Source organism: Ylistrum balloti, unplaced genomic scaffold (genome assembly GCF_031769215.1).
Source record: "Ylistrum balloti isolate Yb309-2 unplaced genomic scaffold, AGI_CSIRO_Ybal_v1 Utg369646, whole genome shotgun sequence".
Classification (NCBI taxonomy): Eukaryota; Metazoa; Mollusca; class Bivalvia; order Pectinida; family Pectinidae; genus Ylistrum; species Ylistrum balloti.
The window spans coordinates 2,022,904-2,045,309 of NW_026781904.1; the positions used below are offsets into that span (position 1 = coordinate 2,022,904).

Below are 22,406 nucleotides of genomic sequence, written 5' to 3' on the forward strand. Positions count from 1 at the left end.
TACAGATTCACTGGAAAAATTGTGTTTTCCATCAGTAATCCAGTTTGTTTGTCCTATGATAACCAGATTTGTGCTATGTGTAATTTGAAAGCCATTCCCAAATGACCTGTACACAAATATAAAATTAGGTCGGTTATAAAATGTCAACGACAGCACAACTCTGTCTTTTTCCCTTACAACATTGCAAACTCCGATCTTTTTAATTCCAATCACCAGTCTGACAAATGTTGGAAGATTTATCCATTGTAGGACTCCGACGACAAGCTGTCAGGCGACATGGCTCCAGAGCAAAAAGACATGGATGCTTTGCAATCTGTAATTACGTGCCCAGTACATTTCAAACTTGTACATGTTACGATACCAAATCTCGGTCACAGCCAGGTTAGTCTCCAGCATAGTGTCACACAAACAAGTATCAGATTCTTAATTCCTTTAATTGGCATTGTTAAATGACACAACTCCAGTAATGTCATTTCTCGAGATTTGACAGAAAAAAAACGTTACCACTTTTCAAAACAATTTGTTAAAAAATTGAAGAATTTAATCAAATTTATCTCATTCTGAATTCTAAGTTAACAAGCCCGACAACAAGGGAGATAGGATCAATACAATAGCATGATGTATGTCTCTTCTATACCGGTGAAATATTTCCAAGCCAACTACACCAACCACGGTTTATGACCAATCAAAAACACTAAAATGGCAAACGTGAGCAGTGAATCAATAGGATGCCTGTCACAACAAGGGGCTAATTCCCCTACAACTTCTGAAACATATCCCTTCTAACCAGCATGGATCAAACAGCCAGAGCCACCACACACTAACTATTTCACAAGTATGTCATGTTCCAGCCACCTTAGCCAAGATTTCGAAGATTACACACGTAGATCACCTTGTGCAACTTTCAGGGAACTCGTTACAAAACATAAATTGTGGGTGGGAGTTCAGAGATGAAATACGATAGGTCTGCGACTTCTGTGATGAGAATGACATTTTTCATGTATGATTTATGATCTTCCATAAGTAGTATAGTAAAATTTTAAAGTCTATCTGACCATCTTCCCATAATTCCCTGACACACTGAGATAAAGCAACTGATCCATAAATCCCTACGTCTATCGTTCCTTTATATGACAGATGACCCAATCTAATACCTTACCATCATTGCCTTGTAGTAATTGAACATCATTCAGTAGTATATTTTTGTATTGACTACACTTACTTTTTTTTGCTACATATTCCTTACCCTGGCTATTTTATATCCCTTTTCAGGAGAGATAATTCTACATTACTGTCCAATATTAGTAAGAGGGGAGATAACTCTGTATATTTAAATTTACATATTGTTTTAGCGATTAATATTGAGAGATTATGTAATATTGAAATATTGAAACTTTTTTTCGAGACTTTTTGCAAGGGAGATAACTACATTAACCACTGCCTTGAAGTAGTGAATGATTGTAACAGGAGACAAATCTACAGAGAACAGTGCATATGTGATGTACCTAAGAAGAATATATCATAATATTGAAAAGTAATTTTATCTTGTCAAGAGGAAATAGGTCTGTATTACATTTACTAAAAGGTGGCTTAAAATTCTAACAAGGGAGATCACTCATGTATTACATCTTCTTAATGGTGGCTTAAAATTCTAACAAGAAGATCACTCAATTATATATACATTAAAATGAGATTTGTAAAGGCATTTATTGCAAATGAAAATGCTGCTAGTGTTCCACTACAGCAAATGAGAAATATAAATAGTTTCAGAGAAGATCTCTGAGCAATGAAGATACTCATCACCATGCACCATTTGTATACATATCTCATATATTACATACTTATAACAGGTAGTGAGCGTTTCAAAAACAGTCCTTGTTTTTTTTTAATTCCATATTTGACCCGTTTCCACAAAGTAGTGAGCTGAAAGTATATTTTATCTGAATGTCATACACTGCCAAGTTTTCTCTCATATTAAACAGGTTGTCTGATGACATTCCCATTTCCAGCCTTCCTGACTAGTCCAGACAAATATTTGATTAAGACACAGCTTCCAAAATGTGTTGAATGTTTAACAGTGACGGGAAAAAAATCTGCTGATTCATCACCAACTCAAGACAGCATTAATTTGCCCCACTTTTTACGACGCGAGATGCATTTCTAATTTATCAATATCTGCAGCGAAAATTTTAGAAGTTGAAACAGATTTGAAATGAGCATCAATAAAGTACTGCCACAAAAAACAATGTTTAAAGCAAATAAGTTGGCAACAAAATAAACCCTTCCAAATAGATAAATGTTGGGAAATGCATATCAGAACCTGATCAACTGGATCATAAATGGTTCTTCAAAGTTCCTAACATTGATTGTAAATGACATTGACTGTCAGATCAAACTTTGAAGTCAATTATTCTGCACAGTCTCTAATGAATGGGATCGGGTAAAAGTACAGATTACCCTTACACAACTATAGAGCTCTGAAAAACGCATTTGTGTAACAGTGCTGGCTTTACCATCACACAAAAACTCACCAGAGAAAAACTGAACACAGATTTACTAAAAACACAAGCATATTGTTATTATAAACAGATGAGAGTAATTCTTGTCTCTAGCAGCTCAATTTGTCTCTGACAAGTCTTTCTAAGTCTAACATAATACTCATTTGATGAAATTTGAGAAATTTTGCTCAGATTTACCATACACTATTTGATACGCCACCCCGACCTTTCTTACCTGAAAACTATATTCTGTGTCACGGAGCAGGTTTCGGAATGTGAAGTTCTGTACATTGGTGGAATTCGTCTTTTCTTCACCCTTCCAGCGGCGGTACCACTTGACCTGGTATTCATGTATTGTATCCTTCAACTCTGTTGCTTTCTCCCAAGATATGGACACATATGAGTCCCCAACAGATACAACATGGACGTTGACGATTGTAGGGCGACTGCTTAGCGTTGTGGAAGAATCCTCTCCATACTGTGCAGGTTTTTTACTTGCCTTCGTGACGCCATTTTCTGAATATATCCGAATGTTGTAGGTTGTACTGGACTGCAATCCTGACAGAATGACACTGCAACGAAATTAACAAACACATGGTGCTTAAACTTGAAGAATAAGCATTTGCTTTTAGTACAAAAGAACTACTCACTGTTTTGAAATATGGTAATGATATTTTTTATTTCTGTTGGTATTTTTTTTCTGGTAAATGACAGAAGAAAAACTGATAAAGGGATACCATGCATTTCATATAAAAAGGAGTTTTTATTTATGTCATAACTAGGAACTTTCAAAGAACAGTATTGCATAGCCCCTTCATTAGATAACAACTTTTGATTTTTAAGTCACACATACTCCTTAAAGAAAGAGAACAAGAGTATCAGTGATACTGCTGAATGCTCACCAAAAACAACTATATCAGTCACAAAATCTAATCAAAGGGCCACAATTTTGTATTTAAGATGTTGCAAGCCCTGCATTTGACATACTGCATGCACATTTTCTTAGTATGACCAACGTATACACCAAGTTTCTATAACTCCTAATGACTAAAGGCTCTCACTTCGGGGAGCGTAAAAACTGATGCGGGATGACGGATGGACAGATGATGGATGCTGCATCACAGCAGGTGAGCTAATAATACTGTTAGGCAAGACCCATACCTCACTCCATCAAAAGATTTCATACAACATATGCATAATGTTGTTTTCAAAAGAATCTTGAATTCATATCAGAACACATACGAACAGGAATATCTATGCAGAATGACAGTGAGAGTCTTTTTGGTGTGTGTTTTTTGCATTGTCGATAAAGGTCTGTCTATTTTACTGATGTAGCTAGGATAAGAGACTCCAACCATCACTATCAGACATCCACAGTCACAAACACTACCTCTAAGGAAATGGAATTGAAGAGTTCTTAAAATGTCAACTACTTCACTGAAGACATCGAGTCTCAATCATGACTTAAACCATCATCTTTTTGTACTTAGTTTAACAGGTCAAGGTCACAGTACCAACAGGAAGGTTTATTTCATGACAAAGTATTAATTTTAATATCCTGAAGGAACACTTATGTAACAACACAATATCTAGTATTACTGATAAGAGTGGTATTGTCACATCTCTATAATAGTCCTTGTGTAAATTTTGCACACGCGACCTTTAGTAGATATGTGACCTTGATATGAATGCAGTATTTTTATAATAAGGTGAATTTTATTGACAGCTGACCTCTATCCATGACCTTGACGGATAGTTTGTATTGAGGAATGACCTTGACAAATGACCTGCAATGAAAAGTGACCGACCTTGATAGACGTCTTTGACAAAACCAGTGTAATTTAGGAGGACAGATAACCTTGACAGAAGGGTGGGTGACCTTGTTTTGAAATTGCCTGAGAGAGTGGTGACCTTGAGAGTGTGATAAGCCATGTATATGAAGTTGGTGTACTGACCTTGTGGAGTTAAAGGTTGGTTTGTCAGGTGTAAAGCCAACACTGCTGTCACATTGCTGACAGTCAACACGATACATGACGTCATTCCGTCCACCATCGTACATAGGAGGGCTCCATGTGACTGTGATAGAATTGTGGGTATACTGTCGCACAGCAACGTTTTGTGGGGCTGAAGGTGGCTCTGTAATAGAAATATGAAAACATTGTTTCAGTGATTCACTCTATTGTCATTCAATTACTGCTCAGAATCTACGACTTCCAAAATGTCCAAAACAGGATTACAGTGGACAGAGAAAAGTAGATTTACTGTGAACAGAGAAAAGCCGATTTACAGTGGACAGAGAAAAGCAGATTTACAAAGGACAGAGCAGTGTTTCCTCAAACTTATGTGTCTTTGTTTTCCACAGTAATAATGATATCATATTAGATGTGCACTTTTCAGCACACTTTGTATAAGACTGAAACATTCAAAATTATTGAAATATGAAACCATATACCATCACATATAAAAATTTCAATACCATGTTACAATGAGACATGTAGATATTGTTATACTGTAAAGCCTGTACTGACCAGACTACATACCCCAACAGAGACGACAAACATCACTTCGACCATGACATTTAACATTACAGACACCTGGTATCTCACATTTGTGTCTACATAGTAATATGTAAAAATTTTGATGGATCATATAAATACCCACCCCCTTTTCTGAAAATTACCTCATTCATTAAAATGTCTCCAAACCAATTTACCGGAAATATGATACAGGAATAAAGCGGGTCAAATTTCATCCACATGACGAGTTAAAAACCTCGTCCAAAATTCTCAGAAATAACTATCATACCTCAATTACCCTCAGACATGTATGTTATCACTTCAATATTTCACCGAAGATTTAGAAAATGCTTTTTTTTAATCAAACTAAGATAAAAACCACAATTCAAGTAGACAATGTTTAGGGGGCATCCTTAAAGTAGCGATATAAATGAGATCCAGTATATCAGAAATATAGGCCTGAAATTTTCCTGATAATCATATCAGTAGCTAAAATGCTTTAGGCAAAGAATGCCATCAAGTTCAAAAACAGGTTCGTTTTTCCTCTGGTATATTCCATATGATTACAATTTTACCAATTTACGGCTGTTTGAAATTTGAGAATTGGAACACAGAATACGCCAGTTGACAGTAATGGAAGCTGCTACTATTTCATTACAAATCAACACATGGTCAATACTAATCATTTCTATCAAGTGTCATTAAAAGTCTCTATGTTGCATGTGTGTTAAAAATCGAAATTGTTAATGGAATGGACAAAATAGTACTCACAAACCATCTAAGAATTTCGCTTAAAACATCCCAAACAAACATTATTGCATACAAACTTGTAATTAACTTTATAAAAAGTGCTATCATTAAAAAAAGTATAAAAATGAAAGATGAATACCTCACAGAGAAAGAAACTTGGACAGTCACAAAAATTATTTGGATATTCAACCGACAAAAACAAAAGAAATTTGATCACTTCATTGCACTTTCTATGCAGTGTTTAATTTTAGGTCAACAACTGAAAGATCAGGATATAACTATTGCAGCTATAACAACCAATTTTGTCCTATATTGTACATATTTAGTGATACAGATATGTTCAAAGTCCAAAGATATTTACACTAGCATTCAAGCTAACAATCACTGACTGTATACCATCCAATGGTGACAAAGGTATTTGTCTGAAAATTCGAAGCAATAATCCGGCAATGAATTTGTAATACCTTCTGATGTTACAATGGAATGCAGTGAATTAGCTTGATAACGGAATGTTTAATGGTTACACAATGTCACAGGGGACGGCGGTAATCAAACGCCACACATAGATACATTAATGGTGCATTTACTACAAGTTGCATAATTTTATTCGACATCCGCTGGTATAAATATAAACCTGAAATGTACACAATCCTGTCTGTGACAACAATCCTTGCCTCTGTTCTGTCCGTGTTATATCTACCAATGCGGAGCTCTTACCAAGGAACAAAGACTGCCCTACCAATGTGATCCACAAATGACCTTGACCTTGATTGAGATGTCATGTACACCCTATTTACTTTTAATTTCTTTGTAATACACCAAGTTTGTTTTGCTAGCCACCCTGTATTTTATTGACGGCTTCTACTTCCTCTGACCAGAGACGAAGGCCTACCATTAAAGAGAATGTTGACATAGTCGTAATTATAACTAGTTACGACGTAATAATTGCAGGTCAAGTCTCTTTTTCTCTCATTTCCCAATCTTCCGGACTGACAAAGGTTTTTACATAACCCTAGACCAAATTGGCACTTGGTGGTGGCTGTATAGCTTTCAAGTTCAGTTATTAACACTGCATAACTATCACCTTCATTACAATAATTGATAATTGTACAGAATTCAGATTTTGACATGACCAACAGTCCTGTTTACTCGTCCGCGAAATTAAATTACTTTTTACATTCTATTTACTCTTACCATGGTTCCTATATTTTTTAAAGTACATCACAAACGTTGACACAAATTGATATTCACTTACATATCTAAAGCTATCAGAATTTACCTAGTTTGAAAAAGACCGTAAATTATTTAGAAATTGACAGATGAGCAAATAAAGCAGGAATAGGGTAGAAGCCCTTCATTTTAAGTTGTATGAAGGGACATCATTTTTCAGTTTTCGCATCGATCAGATATTATTCAAATTCATCCTTATCTAACCGAATGGCAGTAGAAAACGAAACCTAAACCAAAGAATGAGTGTTGTTTGTAATGACCTTGACAGGTGTTGGAAATGCATTGTACATCTGGGCTAAATGGATCATTATATTGTTTTATTGTTACATACGTGTGCAAGGCATGCTCTTGGGATCAGTCTCGCTGCGATAGAAGTCCTCGTCACATGTACATTCGACAGACTTTGGTGCGGTGGTAAAACTGTGGGCAGGACAGCTACTGCAGGGATGGTTTCCAAGCTCCCATTTATAGAATCCAGCTCGACACTCTGAAATCGAAACTTTACATTGTAACAAAGCCAGATACACTGTAGGTTGGATATGCATTAAGTGTCATAAAACTTAACATTAAAAAATTCTTCACAAATTCTGAAGTGTGAAGAATAATGAAAGTTCTTGTACATAGCAGAACCTACCACCCTTCCCTTCCAAAAAAACAAGAAATGCCAGGAATCTAATAACTACTTATGTCTGGAAGAAAATTACTTTTCTATCATATTATAAATCTGAAGATTATGATTTTTTTAATCTTCACTTTTGTTTTTCAATTCTGCACCACAGAATTATTTGATACTGCATTATAGCAACCGAAGGACATTGACGTGTCAGAAAGCGTTCTATCTGCACCGAGGCTGGCTTGACAGATAAATATCAGAATGATGAATCGACTAGTCATATCTACCGAATCCCAATGCTACAGTACAAAGCAAGTGTGCTTCAATTTTCAAAACTAAAATTGAATTTCAGGAATTACATAAGAAAAGGCATATGTATTGATTTTAGAAAGATTTTAGAGAGATTTTAAAGACACGTGTTATCAATGGGCTGAAAAAAATTCAACATAATATTATTCTGTCACAAAAGTTCTCTTTCCTGAAAGTTTGATTGTTTAAGTTTGATTAGGTTAACACACCGCTGTGAAACAAAGTGTATAGATTTTCTGTCGAGAATACGTACTACTGCTCCAATAGTTAGATTCCTATCAGTATCAGATAAAACAATATCAACAGTAATTTGATTGAGGAATTCAATTTTGTATTCTTCTATGCATTTTTACATTCGGAAATGTCATTAAGTATTTTTGTAGGCATTTCAGAATGGTGCTATACATCAATATAATGACTACTCTTTGTAAATATCAGATTCCAGTTCAAAATAGAAACACAAACCGTGGTGACCTTACCCTTAGGCCAGACCACACAGGAAAGCAACCAGCAGATTAAAATATCTGAAGAAGACTCTGAAAAAATCTGATAAATAATTGTTTTTATTAACAGTCATATATGGATAAAATACACCATCAATTTCTTTGAATGGAATAGCTCTCTGATCGACTGTTCCTCCAGAGATATATAAAACATACCCACATTTATTCAGTAATAAGCTCATGTCTGGTATAAAGCCCAGTCCACACACATTTGTAGAAGGACTTGCATGCAGTCACTGTTCTGCACTAAGCCAACCTCCTACCTGTGAGTGGGAGGTGAGGTGCTGACCTCTTTGGCTTATTCAAGGATGACAAAATATGTTGATTATTTCTCTCCAGATATCTTTTATATCATGGACTTACTCCTGAATAACTATCTTATATATATATATATATGGGCTTGATCTAGAATAACAACAATCCTGGGCTGATTTTAGGATAACTACTGTATATATCTGGGCTTAATCCAGGCTATCAGTGATCCTAGGCTAATTTTAGAATAACTACTGTATATATCTGGGGTTAATCCAGGCTATCAGTGATCCTGGGCTAATTTTAGAATAACTACTGTATATAACTGGGCTTAAGCCAGGATACCAGTGATCCTGGGCTGTTTTTAGGATAACTACTGTATATATCTGGGCTTAATCCAGGCTATCAGTGATCCTGGGCTAATTTTAGAATAACTACTGTATATAATTGGGCTTAATCCAGGCTATCAGTGATCCTGGGCTCTCTGATTTTAGGATAAATACTGTAAATATCTGGGCTTAATCCAGGCTATCAGTAATCATGGGCTCTCTGATTTTAGGATAAATACTGTAAATATCTGGGCTTAATCCAGGCTATCAGTAATCATGGGCTCTCTGATTTTAGGATAAATACTGTAAATATCTGGGCTTAATCCAGGCTATCAGTAATCCTGGGCTCTCTGATTTTAGGATAAATACTGTAAATATCTGGGCTTAATCCAGGCTATCAGTGATCCTGGGCTCTCTGATTTTAGAATAAATACTGTAAATATCTGGGCTTAATCCAGGCTATCAGTGATCCTGGGCTCTCTGATTTTAGGATAAATACTGTAAATATCTGGGCTTAATCCAGGCTATCAGTAATCCTGGGCTCTCTGATTTTAGGATAAATACTGTAAATATCTGGGGTTAATGCAGGAAAACAACAATCCTGGGCTGATTTTAGGATAACTATGGTGTATATCCCCAAATGCTTAATAACTGCCCGTTAGTATAGTTTTTCATTGTTAAACTGTGTCTGTTACGTAACCCATTAGAACATTATATAATATAGTGAAGCCATGCTCTGGTGTATAAAAGTATTATATTGACTTGGTTTTATAGAGATCGTTAAAGATGAAATAAACCATTAGGAATCTGTATGTTGTTGAAGCAAAACAACTGCAATATAAACTTTTGATGTCCAACACTTCTAACATTTATCAGGATTGGTACAACTTAATGGCAAAACACCTAACAGAAACTGATTAAATTGCCAAATACCTAACAGACACTGATTAATATTGTCAATCAGCATCCCCTCCTCGATCTTGGTTAATAGTTATAACTAAAGCAGTTGAAATGCTTCCTAACTTGCAAAATTGTCAGATAAATTATCTGAAAGTTTCAGCAAAATATAATTCAATGCATGAGCATTATTATTTTTGTATTTGTTACTTAAAGTTTCCGAAGATAAGTAAATGAACAATTCTGTATGGTTTGGGTATTGCAGCGGAGTCCAAGATTTTATGATCAAAATTGATTTTGAAGGAAAGTTAAGCCTGATCATTTCATTGCCTCCATCTGATTGTTAAAGAAAGCTAGGTCTATTCTATTAAGTGTTTTTCTCCACAAGTATTTTTGTTGAAGAAATATTTTTCATCGATGGACACTTAGCAGAATGACGATGATAAACAATCAACTGAGGAACAACACCACAATTGAATTACACCCTCTATCTATATTCCATAGAATTGAAGGGTGGGTAACTCTAAAAGGCAGTCTGACAGAAAAAGCCATTATGTGGCGAGTGTAACAGAAAGCCACGATTAATGCATCAGGTGCTATTGAATTTGTTAGAAACTGGAATCCCCCCTTAATAGACACTGTCGGGATCCAGTTTCTCTTTAACTTCCTCAGCACATTATCCACCATTCACTACTTCACAAACAAAATGTATCATCTTAAATTGTTCAAAAGCACTTATTTCCAGCTTTTCGAACTTTTGCACGGAAAAGTGTCAGTTTACGTACCTCTTAAAGTTGGATATAAAAACACTTATTTTGTTCTTTTAAGAGGCTGCATCATGTATAATTTCACATATCAATTTAATTGTTTAAGTGCCAGTTATTTTCTTCTTGAAGACACTGCAAAAGGTATAATTTTACCTATCAATTTAATTGGTCAAAACAGCTCTCACAACGGCTTTCAGCATACTGTATTTCATCACAGGCATCTTTACGTCAGCATAAAAGCCAAAATAAATTGATTCTTACTTCAACTTTAACCTGTTTTGGTAAAAATATTCCTGTGCTGTCAACGTATCACATGAATTGTACACCAGATATACTGACGACTCTCTGTATAAATCCCTCTCGGCTCCTAAAATGAAATTATAGAGTCGACAGAAGCCAAGCGATGGGCGGAATAAGGATGAAATGTCATCCTAACATGTAAATTACATATCAGATATACTAGATTTTATTCCAGGCAGAAGATGATTGTCAATCAAAGACTTGTGTCAGCCATTTATCTTCCAAACCACGAACGAGTTGGGGGTCCTATGACATAGTAGATTTAGCACTTCCTAAAATCACACTCTGATTTCAAACCTGTTAACTACTACATATAGAACCCACATGCAGCAAATGAATGATTATACACATGATATAACAAAATACACTTGTCAAAAATATTCTCCTTCATTTTTTCTCTCCACAGTCTGCCTATCAACATAACAATGCATTAGAATCTTTTATTGGGCGATCTAGTTCATCAAATACTAAACTCTTGAGGTAAAGACCCCCCTCCCCCACCCCCCAAGAAAAAACCCAAAGCCAATGTCTGTGAATGACATAGGCACACAGCAGGAGCTATTTGCTATTCATATTCCCAAACATGGATGTCCACAATAGAAGCCTTAAAAGGCAGATTAGGATTGGCCTATCTCCACCCATCAATTCTGACATGGGTGACCCTCGTCTGACTCCAGCAAGCCATCACTTTCTGACCACATCATAACATTTGCGCATCACAAATACACATCAAAACACTGGCACATCCCAAATATAATGATCTTTCCTGGCAGTTTTCTAAAGACTGGACACAGAAAGATGATTTCCAAACACATAGCATTTAATTTATCAATCATGCATCTTTTCCATTAACAGGTTAGAGCTCCTAATCCTGGTTGGTTTAAGTAAGTGTATAAGTCTGGGTTGTAGCACCATACAAAAGGCAACAACATGCTATCGACTACAAACCTCAATAGCAGAAGATTTTGCTTCATCACAAAAATAACGCAGTCACCACTGTACTAAATTCATCATCAACAAGCCTAGACTTTGGCTTTTTGCAAGACACTGAAATAGCATGTGCTTGGAAAATCTACTGATCAACAATAGATACGGGTGGGCTTATTACAAGACGTGAGCTTATTACTGGAAATATATGGAAGTAGTACTAAAGTAAAATGATAATTTTATAAAATAACATGGAATCTAAATATTCAGTAAAGGGACTTATGATTATAACCAATGTATTACATCTTTATTTACAATATCTGTCGTTATCATAATGACCACAAACATTTTAAAGCTTTAGTCTTCCATTGAAGTTGACATTTTCCCTCAATCCTTCCACTTCATTACCGTTACCATGGGAACAAATTACACACCAAAGGACAACATAGTTCCACCACCCGATACCAGCCCCTTACTTCCCCATAAAACAGTATTACTCTAAACAGGTCTATCAAGGCGACAACTGTGATGAAAGATGTTTATGTCTGAATCCTGAGTTATTTAAATCACAAATGGACATAGAACTCAATATCATTCACAGTGGTGTACATCTGTATTAATAGCTTTTATCCCTTTGGACTCTGGATTACTGGTCTTATTCATCAGACTATGAATTGTCCCACATATGTTTCTTCCCCAAACTGTATTTTGAATAGTCCAAAGCAACTTGCTTGGATTAGTCTAGTAGCAGTTGAAGGGGAGAACAGGTAAAATCAGTGTCGCGGCCAGTGTTACTTTTAAAGATTTAACACAAGAGTTAATGAGAATAAGATTACCAAACTTCTGTTGCACCTTTTTGTGATGACAGACACAAAGCTGATAAGAGTCTGAATGAAGATGACCAGAAGACAGATGTGAGGATTTTCACACTTCCTTAGTTATTTTTACCATTGAATACCCTGTAACTTAGAAATGGACTTGAGAGAACAAACGTTTATGCGAATGAGATTACCTAACTTCTGTTGCAGCAATCTATCACCAGTGTGACACTAATCTACAAGAGTCTGAATGAACAAGATTTTGCGCACATAGCAGATGTGTGTGCAAGACTTTTACCATTTGCGCCTCATTTGATGATCACAACAGCCCTCTACTTCTGTAATGGATATGCATATTCACAGTTGGACAGGCTAATTCTATCGTAAAACATTGATGACAAAACTCCACAAGGAAATGGACAGTTAAACCCTTCATTAATCTCCATGTCAATGACCAGTGAGAATGGTCAGTATCATAAATCGTAAAATCAAAATCTCATTAGTCAGCTGCATATTTTTCACCTGCATGAGCAGACCCAGGTATAAAGTCTCTGTCCATTATACCGGACTTCTCTCATCCATAACCACAAAGTGATTAATAGAGTTTCAATCCAATATTTTTCCAATTATGCTGGTGTTAGCCTTGAACATTGACCACAAGTTTTGGTCAGATGTCTGACAAAGCTGTGGTCAAGACATGCTGTAAAAAGACTAAACTTCACCATGACAAAGGAAAAATAAAAACATCACACTTCATTCTGTGAAAGGTCGTTGAAGAGGTGAAATGCACCCTTCCTTAAACGTGACAGATGCTTGATATGGTAATTCCATCACTATTCTCATTAATTTTAATTCCCTTTTCCCGATTACAATCATGAAACATGACCTCAAATATATTAAAATGACCACTTACAAGATTTAAAATCTAGACCCATATATCATTTTTGAGTAATATCATCATTTGCTTCCTAATTGAATGCTTCTTCAGCTGAATATGAATAATGAAATTATCTAGTATTCTTATTCAGCTGACAGTCCTGACACCACTATATACTGGCTTTACCGTGCCCCATTATATAGAAATTGGAGAAAGTTTCATCTGCAAGTCATAATTTCCGAAGACATCTAAAGAATTTGTAGATCTTGATCTAACTGTATATCATACCTGGTATTTCTCACATCCTAATTAATAAATCACCATAACAAACCTATAGGTGTATGTAATAGGGCTGGAACAGTAGGTCAGGTAAGGAATGTAGGCGGTAAGAGATACATCTCCCCCGAGGTCATTCATTATGAGAGACAGGGATGGGCAAGATCATGATTGGTAAGCTTTTTTTTTCAATTTCAAATTTCAAAATCAAACATACTGGGTTCTGTTTAACTATCTGATTCCTTAAGACCAGTATTTATCAATATTGGTCTACATTAAAAATTTACTTTTACATTTTGATTTTTAAGTTGAAATATGTTATATCAAAGACAACTGTAATTAATGTGGAATAATTATGTTCAAACATGAAAATTAATTTCAAATTAATTAACATCATAAGTACATGTAAGTATTCATCTGACAAGATTAATGAAAATACTTGTACAAATATTTTGGGTTTAGCAAGTTAATTGTCCAATTAAAATATATTAATAATTGCAGATAATCAAATGTTTGTAAACAACATACAAGTGATCTTTACGAAATTTCCTTTCTTCAGACTTGGTGGATATGTCGGCAAACACCACCGTGTCTCATCAGCAATGATAAATTGGTTTTGGGGACAATAATGGAGTGACCTCCCCTTCCTGACAGAACCAGGGTCACCAAGGTCGACAACACTATGGAGTTATCAACACCTTCAATTGTCCATCCCTTCCTGGACAAGAAATAATTACCAACTCATTTCTGGTGACCAGTCAGAAATCAACAATGGACAATGAGAAGATGGTCCCAATAAAGCTCGACCATTGTCCAGTCCCGGGAGATTTAGTGTTCCATGCACACAAGTCCACAAAAGTTCCATTTTACTTCTTTACCAATATCACAGGCTAACAATACTTTACAAAGCAAATAGACTTCATCTCAACATAGTTCTATTAGAACACCTCTCACATCTCTTCAATAGTTTCTTCAGGTCTCTTACAATCCAAGGATATCAGCAGCATCTAAAACCCGAGGACTACAAACCAATAGAGAATATCACCTTCTTTCCCTTTCCCTTCAAGTTTATAAGAATTTATAAAGTATTAGTCAATTGACAGATTTTGACTGTGAGATCCATTGGTTGACCCTAACCTTCAAGATCATACATTTTCACTTTAGCATCTAAGCAGTCCCAGCCTCTAGGTAAAATGATATAATTTTAATTGGTCACTTGACCTCTTCAAGGTTAGTTATCTTCAATTCTTATAATCTCTTATAATTCTCTTGTGCATTGTTATATTTTTATAATATCATTCATTTCAGACTTTGTAAATCTCTAGTGATTTCATTAACAAGTTCGTATTCATCACAATAAGTTTACTTTTTGTCTCTATATATCTTTTGTGCATTGTTGCATAATGTTAGTCGTTAGAAATCTTTAATCTCAAATCCATCAGAATATTTGTCTCTATATCTTAAGTATCCATTTTAATTAGTTCAAAATCTTCAAAAAATACTTTCAATTATTGTCACAATAAACCTATTTTCTCTTTTGACGATTTCAAATTCTTTACAAAATGTTCATTTTCTTCACAAAAGTTAAACCTATATATCCATTTTATATCTGTATACCAGCAGACTAATTCTGTTGATTATTTCCTGTTCCTTGCCCTGAAAGAACTTTTTTACTTTTTACAACAATTAAGAGACAGTTTCATTTAATTCCAGCGGTTCTTATTCACAATTACCTTTTCTAACTTTCCTTGTCTTTGCCATTTTATTCCAATTGTTTTTTATCAATAAATATAAACTTTATTTTACAACAAGTAAAACAAGCTGTCAGCTAATATTGATCACTCTTGTCGGCGTGGATGAAAGCGCTCAAGAAGACTTACTGTGAGAGGAAACCAAAGTACCCAGGAAAACCCATGCAGGTGACACCCTACCTTTTCATGAACCTTTTTATATAACCAGTTGCTTTTTTTTTATCTTCACTCACTTAAAACAAATATATTTCATTTCTGATTACTAGAAGCCTCTTTTTTAACAGTTAGAGGTGATGCAATGTTTCTACAGTATTCAACAAAACAGGATATTTATATATCTAACAGACTTAATGTTATCTGTATGGAAGACCTGTTTACACTACACTCCACATCCTGCTGTTTAACAGACTCTGTCTATACTGCACTGTGAGGGTAAATAATTTCTGAACACATGTAGTTTCAGGTATCCTCCAACCGTACCTTTGAATTCTTCAAAGATTTTCTTTATCAGTTCTAACAAACAAACAAAAAACCCAAAAACTAAAAAAATAAGGGGAAAAAAATTTAATAAAAAATAATTGCTCCTTTGTTTTTGAATTTTTTTCCCCTTTAGACTATAAATTTAAAAAAAAATCAAATCAGATTTTTATTTATATGAACAACAATATACAATTGTGTTTAACAACACTCCACCACAAAGCTGTTTAATTCAAACTGATACACTGATTCTGCAAGTGTCGTTAGTTATACATCATTAGCCAACCTTGTCCCTTGTAGTGATAGTGTTCCAAACACACAGCCCTAAACCTGCCAGTTATCCCCCACGGGACCGTTAGTATAAGTAGTGAGTTGTATTTCAGAAATCACCTTACGCTAAAGATCAATAACTACACCATATAATGTGAGGAGAACCTCTATTAACAAAACCGACTATTTGTAGAGAAACAACCATCCAAAGGGCAATTCTACAACAGGTTACTTTCATCTGGTGAGCATCAGAACCAAACCATACCATAATCAGATCAGTGAGAAAGATTTTATTGGCAGTAAAGACCTGTATAATTCCTTAGAAAGAATTTACTCTCAATATACCTCTTTAATTCTTTCCAGTATTATGTTTTTGCTATCACACCACAAGGAATGCTTGGACTTCCTTAGAAAAATCAAACGAGATGACGAGACGAAAATTTTTGAAGACGTCATTGGCATAAAATATATCTTGTGCATGATCTGCGCCTATGCATATAACCGAAGTGCCATTACCTAATATAAAACCTGTAGATATGAGAGAAGCTATGTACCAATCAATATCAATCTGCCGTCAATAATTTTCAATGTTAATACCATGTTGTACATCGCACCTTGTGCTGTGACTAACAAGTATAAATTTCTCCTGACTTTCCATGACGTGAATTCTTGCCATCTGAGACCCTGTTGTTTTTTCCCTTCTGTAGATTGGGAGTGTTAATTTCTCCCATCTCTATAGATCGCAAGTGTAATCATGGCTAGCTTCATGTATTACAAGTCATTGCTACTATACTCTGTCGTCATGTCGTCGTAGTGATCAGCAGCCTCCAAGCTCTGTGCCTACGAGTGGCCACACCATTGGGTTTGCCTGATAACCCCAAATAGACAAGACAGGCTGGGATTGCAGGCGGTGCCTAATACGCTCTACACATGATAACATTAAAGGGATTTCTGCTCGCTTCACATAGCGCTAGTGGAAATGTTTTAATTCGCTGTACTTTTCAGCTCGAAAAGGCTCATCTACATGCAAATGATGACGACTTGGCTGTCAGTATATGGCTTAGGTCTAGGTTTTACTCAGCTATGACTGTTCCAACACCACAAGTTCGCACCAGCCAGTCACTTTATGCCTGGACGTCACACAAGACACAACAAAAAACCAACTTCTTTCAACTACTGTTATCAAGCAATACTCACAAGACTTTTAAGCTGTCCCTATTGACGGCAAATTACAATAAAATACCTTGTATCATTTTTGAATACCTACAGAATGACATCCAGATCTTCATTGTTATCAAGTGTTCACAAGTTACATTGCTTCATGATGAAAATCACTGATGAAATGACAAGATAATTATATTTTTCGGATCGGCATTGAACATAAACGAATGCTGCTGTTCTTTTCTTCCAAAACTGCCTTGTTATCAAAATCACTGCGCAGAATGACCTTTTTTCTGACAGATTACTATGAACATCACACCAAGAAGAGTGTTAAAAAATGTACATTCTCAATCCATGAAGATGAGAAATGAGAAATTAATTACCTTAAAAAAACAATCATTGGGAATCACAAGCCTGCACGCTATAGGGAACTGATAACATTTGACAAATTTGAAGCAAAAAAAGTGTCATATTTTTTTTTATATAATTCCATACAAGCCCTTTTCCGTTATTATGAGAAAAGAAACTCAGCTGAGCATTTGTTACAAGTCATTGTAACTTGTTAGACAAATGTAACATACATGTCACACTGTGATAAGTGTTTTCTTTGCTACACATTCCTAATAATACACGACAGGGTCTCAAACTATTTTAATCAATACAGAACCTACAGAAATGGTCCTGTCCTTGAATAGTCAGAAACGCTAATTTCAAAATGAATCAGTTTTTCAATTGTTGGTTTCATTTGATACACTAAAGCTGTGACACACAGGAACGGAGCTGAAAAGCAACTTGGACACTCGTTGCTAACGAGTAAATTGTGTCAAATGGCAATGAAAAGATTTCAAGGGGTGACTGTTTTTTTTTATACAATGTGAAATTTGAGGCCAGATTACTAGCACTTCCCAAAATGTCTTTTATCAAATGCTTTTGGGTAATATTGGAAGCCTGCATGAGTTCCAAATTATTTGATTTTTTTTTTTTATTTTATTTCCTCCACTTTAAGGACAAACTAGCCCTTATCCAATGTTTTTTTTCAAGGCAGGAACTTCTGTAATGAAGGTAGAAACACTTCCTTCTGTTCAATGCTTTTTTTGGTCTGTTTGTTTTCCCACCAGGAAATCTGAGGAACATCCTTTGAAAGCTTAACTATTTTGGGCACAATTTCCAGCACTTCTGGTGTTTTTTTCACCGGAAGAAATTTGAGGCATATGTCCTTTTAGTGGTGTATCATGCAGGTTTCATTATCGAAGGAACTAGCACTTACTGGGGTTATCAATCGTGGCACTTACAGGCCATCTATCAAAGGATGCCTCTTTACTGGAATGGTGAGTCACAGGTCAAGACAAACAGCCAAATGTACCCTGTGACAATATTCCGAGGAATCTTAACTCTGAATCAAAATATTATTTTACCTCATTTATAATAGGAATTGTTTGTAGCAATGAAAGAATTCAAACCCATCTTAACTTTGTATGAATCATCCAATCATTGGTCACGTTAGATCTAGATATGTTTTGGAATTTGTTGTCTGCCAAGATGACATTAGCCAATGACACTGACATGAAAAACAACTTGTAAAGTTTGCGCTAAAGACTCCTTTTTGGGTTCAAAAACATTGGCAATTTACATCTCTATGAAACATGCAAATTGTTTTGAAACACAAATACTTCAACAGAACTGTAAATAAATTGTCTCCAAACATCTTTATGGGTCTGTTTAATTCTAAGCAAATGATTGCTTTCAGAATTAAGTACAGCTTTTTTTATTTAATGATTAAAAGTTTCCACTTAGTGATTCCTGAGATGGGTTTGAAGTATATCAGTGACATTTACAGGTCCTCAAAGCCAGTGATACCAGACTTAGGACTACCCTTATTTTGATAGAGATGATAATCTAGATGCCTAGTCTAACAGGAAGCATAACTCCTCACCTCTGTTACTTTTTCACATTGTGATTTTTCTAGAAGATTTTATCTGATATGATAATCTCTGAATCAACATATCTGACCTAAATGTACATTTCCTCGTCCTCTAAATCTGATTTCTATCAGTTAAAGACATTTTACAACTGTTCCTTAATATACTACATTAATGAATAATTACCTCCCTTTCCTCAAATACCAAAAATGAATTCATGAAAGATTTTAAACTTTTTCCAGTTGTTTTGTCACCCCCCCCTCCCAACCCCTATCATTAAATATTCCAACATGTAAGAACAGAAATATATTTATTTATTTAATGGGCTTAACAGTCCGTTATTACAACCTGTCAAGGTCCAACATTCATCAGATGAGTCAAGAAATAAACAAAATTGACACTCTATCCAAAGGCAGCTTTCGGTTTCCTGTCACCATGATTCTAGAAAGATCTCTGCCATCTCCAATCTTAATGCTTCCTCATGTTGGTGAGTGACCATATATTTCAGCTCTATCTCTGTTTTCTCAGCTAACATCCCACACTGTATATCCAAACCCTATGTCCTACCCCTGTTTTCACAGCTAACACCCCCACACCGTACATCCAAGCCCACTTATGTTTATTCTAATATTCAATCCTCTGTGCCCAAACAAACATGTGGTAGGTATGTCTAAGCATATGGAAGAGATGACTTTGAGGAAGATCAGTAAAAAATTGTTCCTGTTTAACATACAGACGTTGATGGAATAAATCACGTGCAATGGTAGGTATGTGCTTCAGACTAAAGCAGCAAAGTCTTGGTCAAGAGGGGCATTCTGGACGAGGTCACCTAAGTAGTCATTCTCAAGGGTCATAATCTAGACAATATGTTGGTCATTAACGTGACTGAGTATTTGGTAGAGGTTCTAATCACTACATGGACCAAGTATAGTTAATATTGCAAATAGAAGAAATTGTCAATGAAAAATGAATACATGGATATTGCAGAATTTTTTCTAACAATAGATTGTTGGTGTCACTGTGTTTGATATCTGTTTGATTGAACACTAAGCATTGGTTAGTAAGTAACAACTTTACGAGAAAAAGAGTTCAGTAACAACCTATTCCCATGGAAACACCTAAGGTTGATTTCTCTCAAATCAATTTTCTTCTCTAACACCTCAAGGACATTGAGTGGTCATTCTGGGTCAGTCAACAAGGTAACTATTACAGGGTATTATTTTAATGGCTCCCTATTCAGCTTTTTATCCCTCACAGCTGGCAGTCCATCATTGTAGCTAGTATCACACATTGCTGTTGACCGTTTTACAGTGTTTCCAAATTGCCTGTCAGCTCTCATAAGTCTATCTATAGGGTTATCTCCCTTTTATGGAGCTCTCCCAATTGTCATGCGGCCACAGAAATGTCATCCTCCCAGTTTTACTACCTTCAGCCAATGATACAATCAGGCCAGCTGCCAGCTGATGTAGGGTACAACTCCTTTGACAAATTTAATCAACTTTATATTCAATGTAGCAGTGTCATCGAAGGGGTAAAACTCAATCAGACCAATCGTAATTTACCGAAATTAACACGACTACCAAATTTAACACGGCCAAATGAAACCCATCCATGTTAAGTGGAAGCAGTCGTAAAATGGGTATAAAAAGTTTAATCAATTAACACTAGTTTATAGAACTGGTCTGATCAGATGATAGGGGCATGCAGCGCTATCAAACTAAACAGTCTAATAACAATCCGTGAGAGGACATGACAGTGCCACCTAGTGGCCACGATAAACACTGATTTACACTGTCTGGATGACTAACCTTAACAGTAGACAATCTAATAGACAGCATGACATAACACTAGCTCTCGTAAATAAACCCTCCAGTTTTACTCTGCTAAAAAATAGTTCAGATTAATTTGCAAAATGGGGATATCTTTTCCGTGGATTAATAAAGCGGACATTTATGGCTGTCAGCCTGACAATTGTCCAGAGAACCGTTTAAACTCAAACAGGTTGTTCACGATTCAATTTTTCCCAGGATGATCGATACCTAGAGCCATAAAAGAAGAATGTCCGAGAAAGAACATGGTAGACCCCTTCACCTCGCTGTTGTGTTTATTTTTCGCCAGCAGCCATTTCTGATTCATCAGTAGTCGACTCAAAAAAAATCTCATCCTTTTATCTCGGTTCCTTTGCATTTTGGTGCAGGCCTCCGTTATTTATGGGACATTTTGTATCATTTTATGGTCAGTACTGAATGACTTCCCAACCAATTTGCCGGAGCACAGTCACACTCCCCTATTTGCATGGTCAACGGGCCAAATCTCACATCCATTTACATTTAGTTTTTATGTGTTTGCAGTCAGATTGTAAATATAACTGTATGAAAAGTAAAGATTATCTTATAGATGGACAGACCTGGGAATCTAACAGCTCCATCTATAGTGAGTGGTTTGATAGTGGACAGTGTCTGGCAGGAACATTAACCAGTGTCAAGACTCCGTCAGAATCACCAATAACCAGCCACCGACAAAATTAGGACAGAAACGAGGTCCTATACTCATTCTGACCAGTAATTGCCAAACACAGAGGTGAAATGGTTTTACCCTAAAACTAATAATATGACTTGTAAGTAATCCCATTTTATATCCCAATTAGAACAAGAAACAAGGAACACATTAGGTCTGAGTTAGCCTCATACACAAGATCAGTATAATCCTGTACCCCCATCTAACTAGTCTTCCAAACATTATCTAAAGCTTATGGATTTCAGTTTGTATAGGTTTAATGGAATTCTGTTTTTGTACAAAAATTTTATCTTAAGCTTTAAAGAAATTATCAAAGAAATTTATTAATCCTAAAAAACCCAGTGAAGTCATAGTGTTCGTTAACCTCAGGAAAGACATTGCATAAACCAAATCCCAGTCTTCACAGAACTTTTTCTGAGGAATGCTTTAAGCTGATAATGGGCACCAAT

General features: G+C 35.7%; 1 protein-coding gene across 1 annotated transcript in view; it reads right to left on the reverse strand.

Moving 5' to 3' along the window:
• Positions 1-22,406, reverse strand: part of LOC132555315 (ephrin type-B receptor 1-B-like) — a 95,973-nt gene that overhangs the window by 26,601 nt on the left and 46,966 nt on the right. Inside the window, exons 4-6 of the mRNA XM_060219675.1 lie at positions 7,326-7,481; positions 4,454-4,634; positions 2,734-3,070 (exon numbers count right to left, since the gene is read on the reverse strand). Of these exons, the coding sequence (XP_060075658.1) occupies positions 2,734-3,070; positions 4,454-4,634; positions 7,326-7,481 (674 nt within the window). The remainder of the gene's footprint in view (positions 1-2,733; positions 3,071-4,453; positions 4,635-7,325; positions 7,482-22,406) is intronic.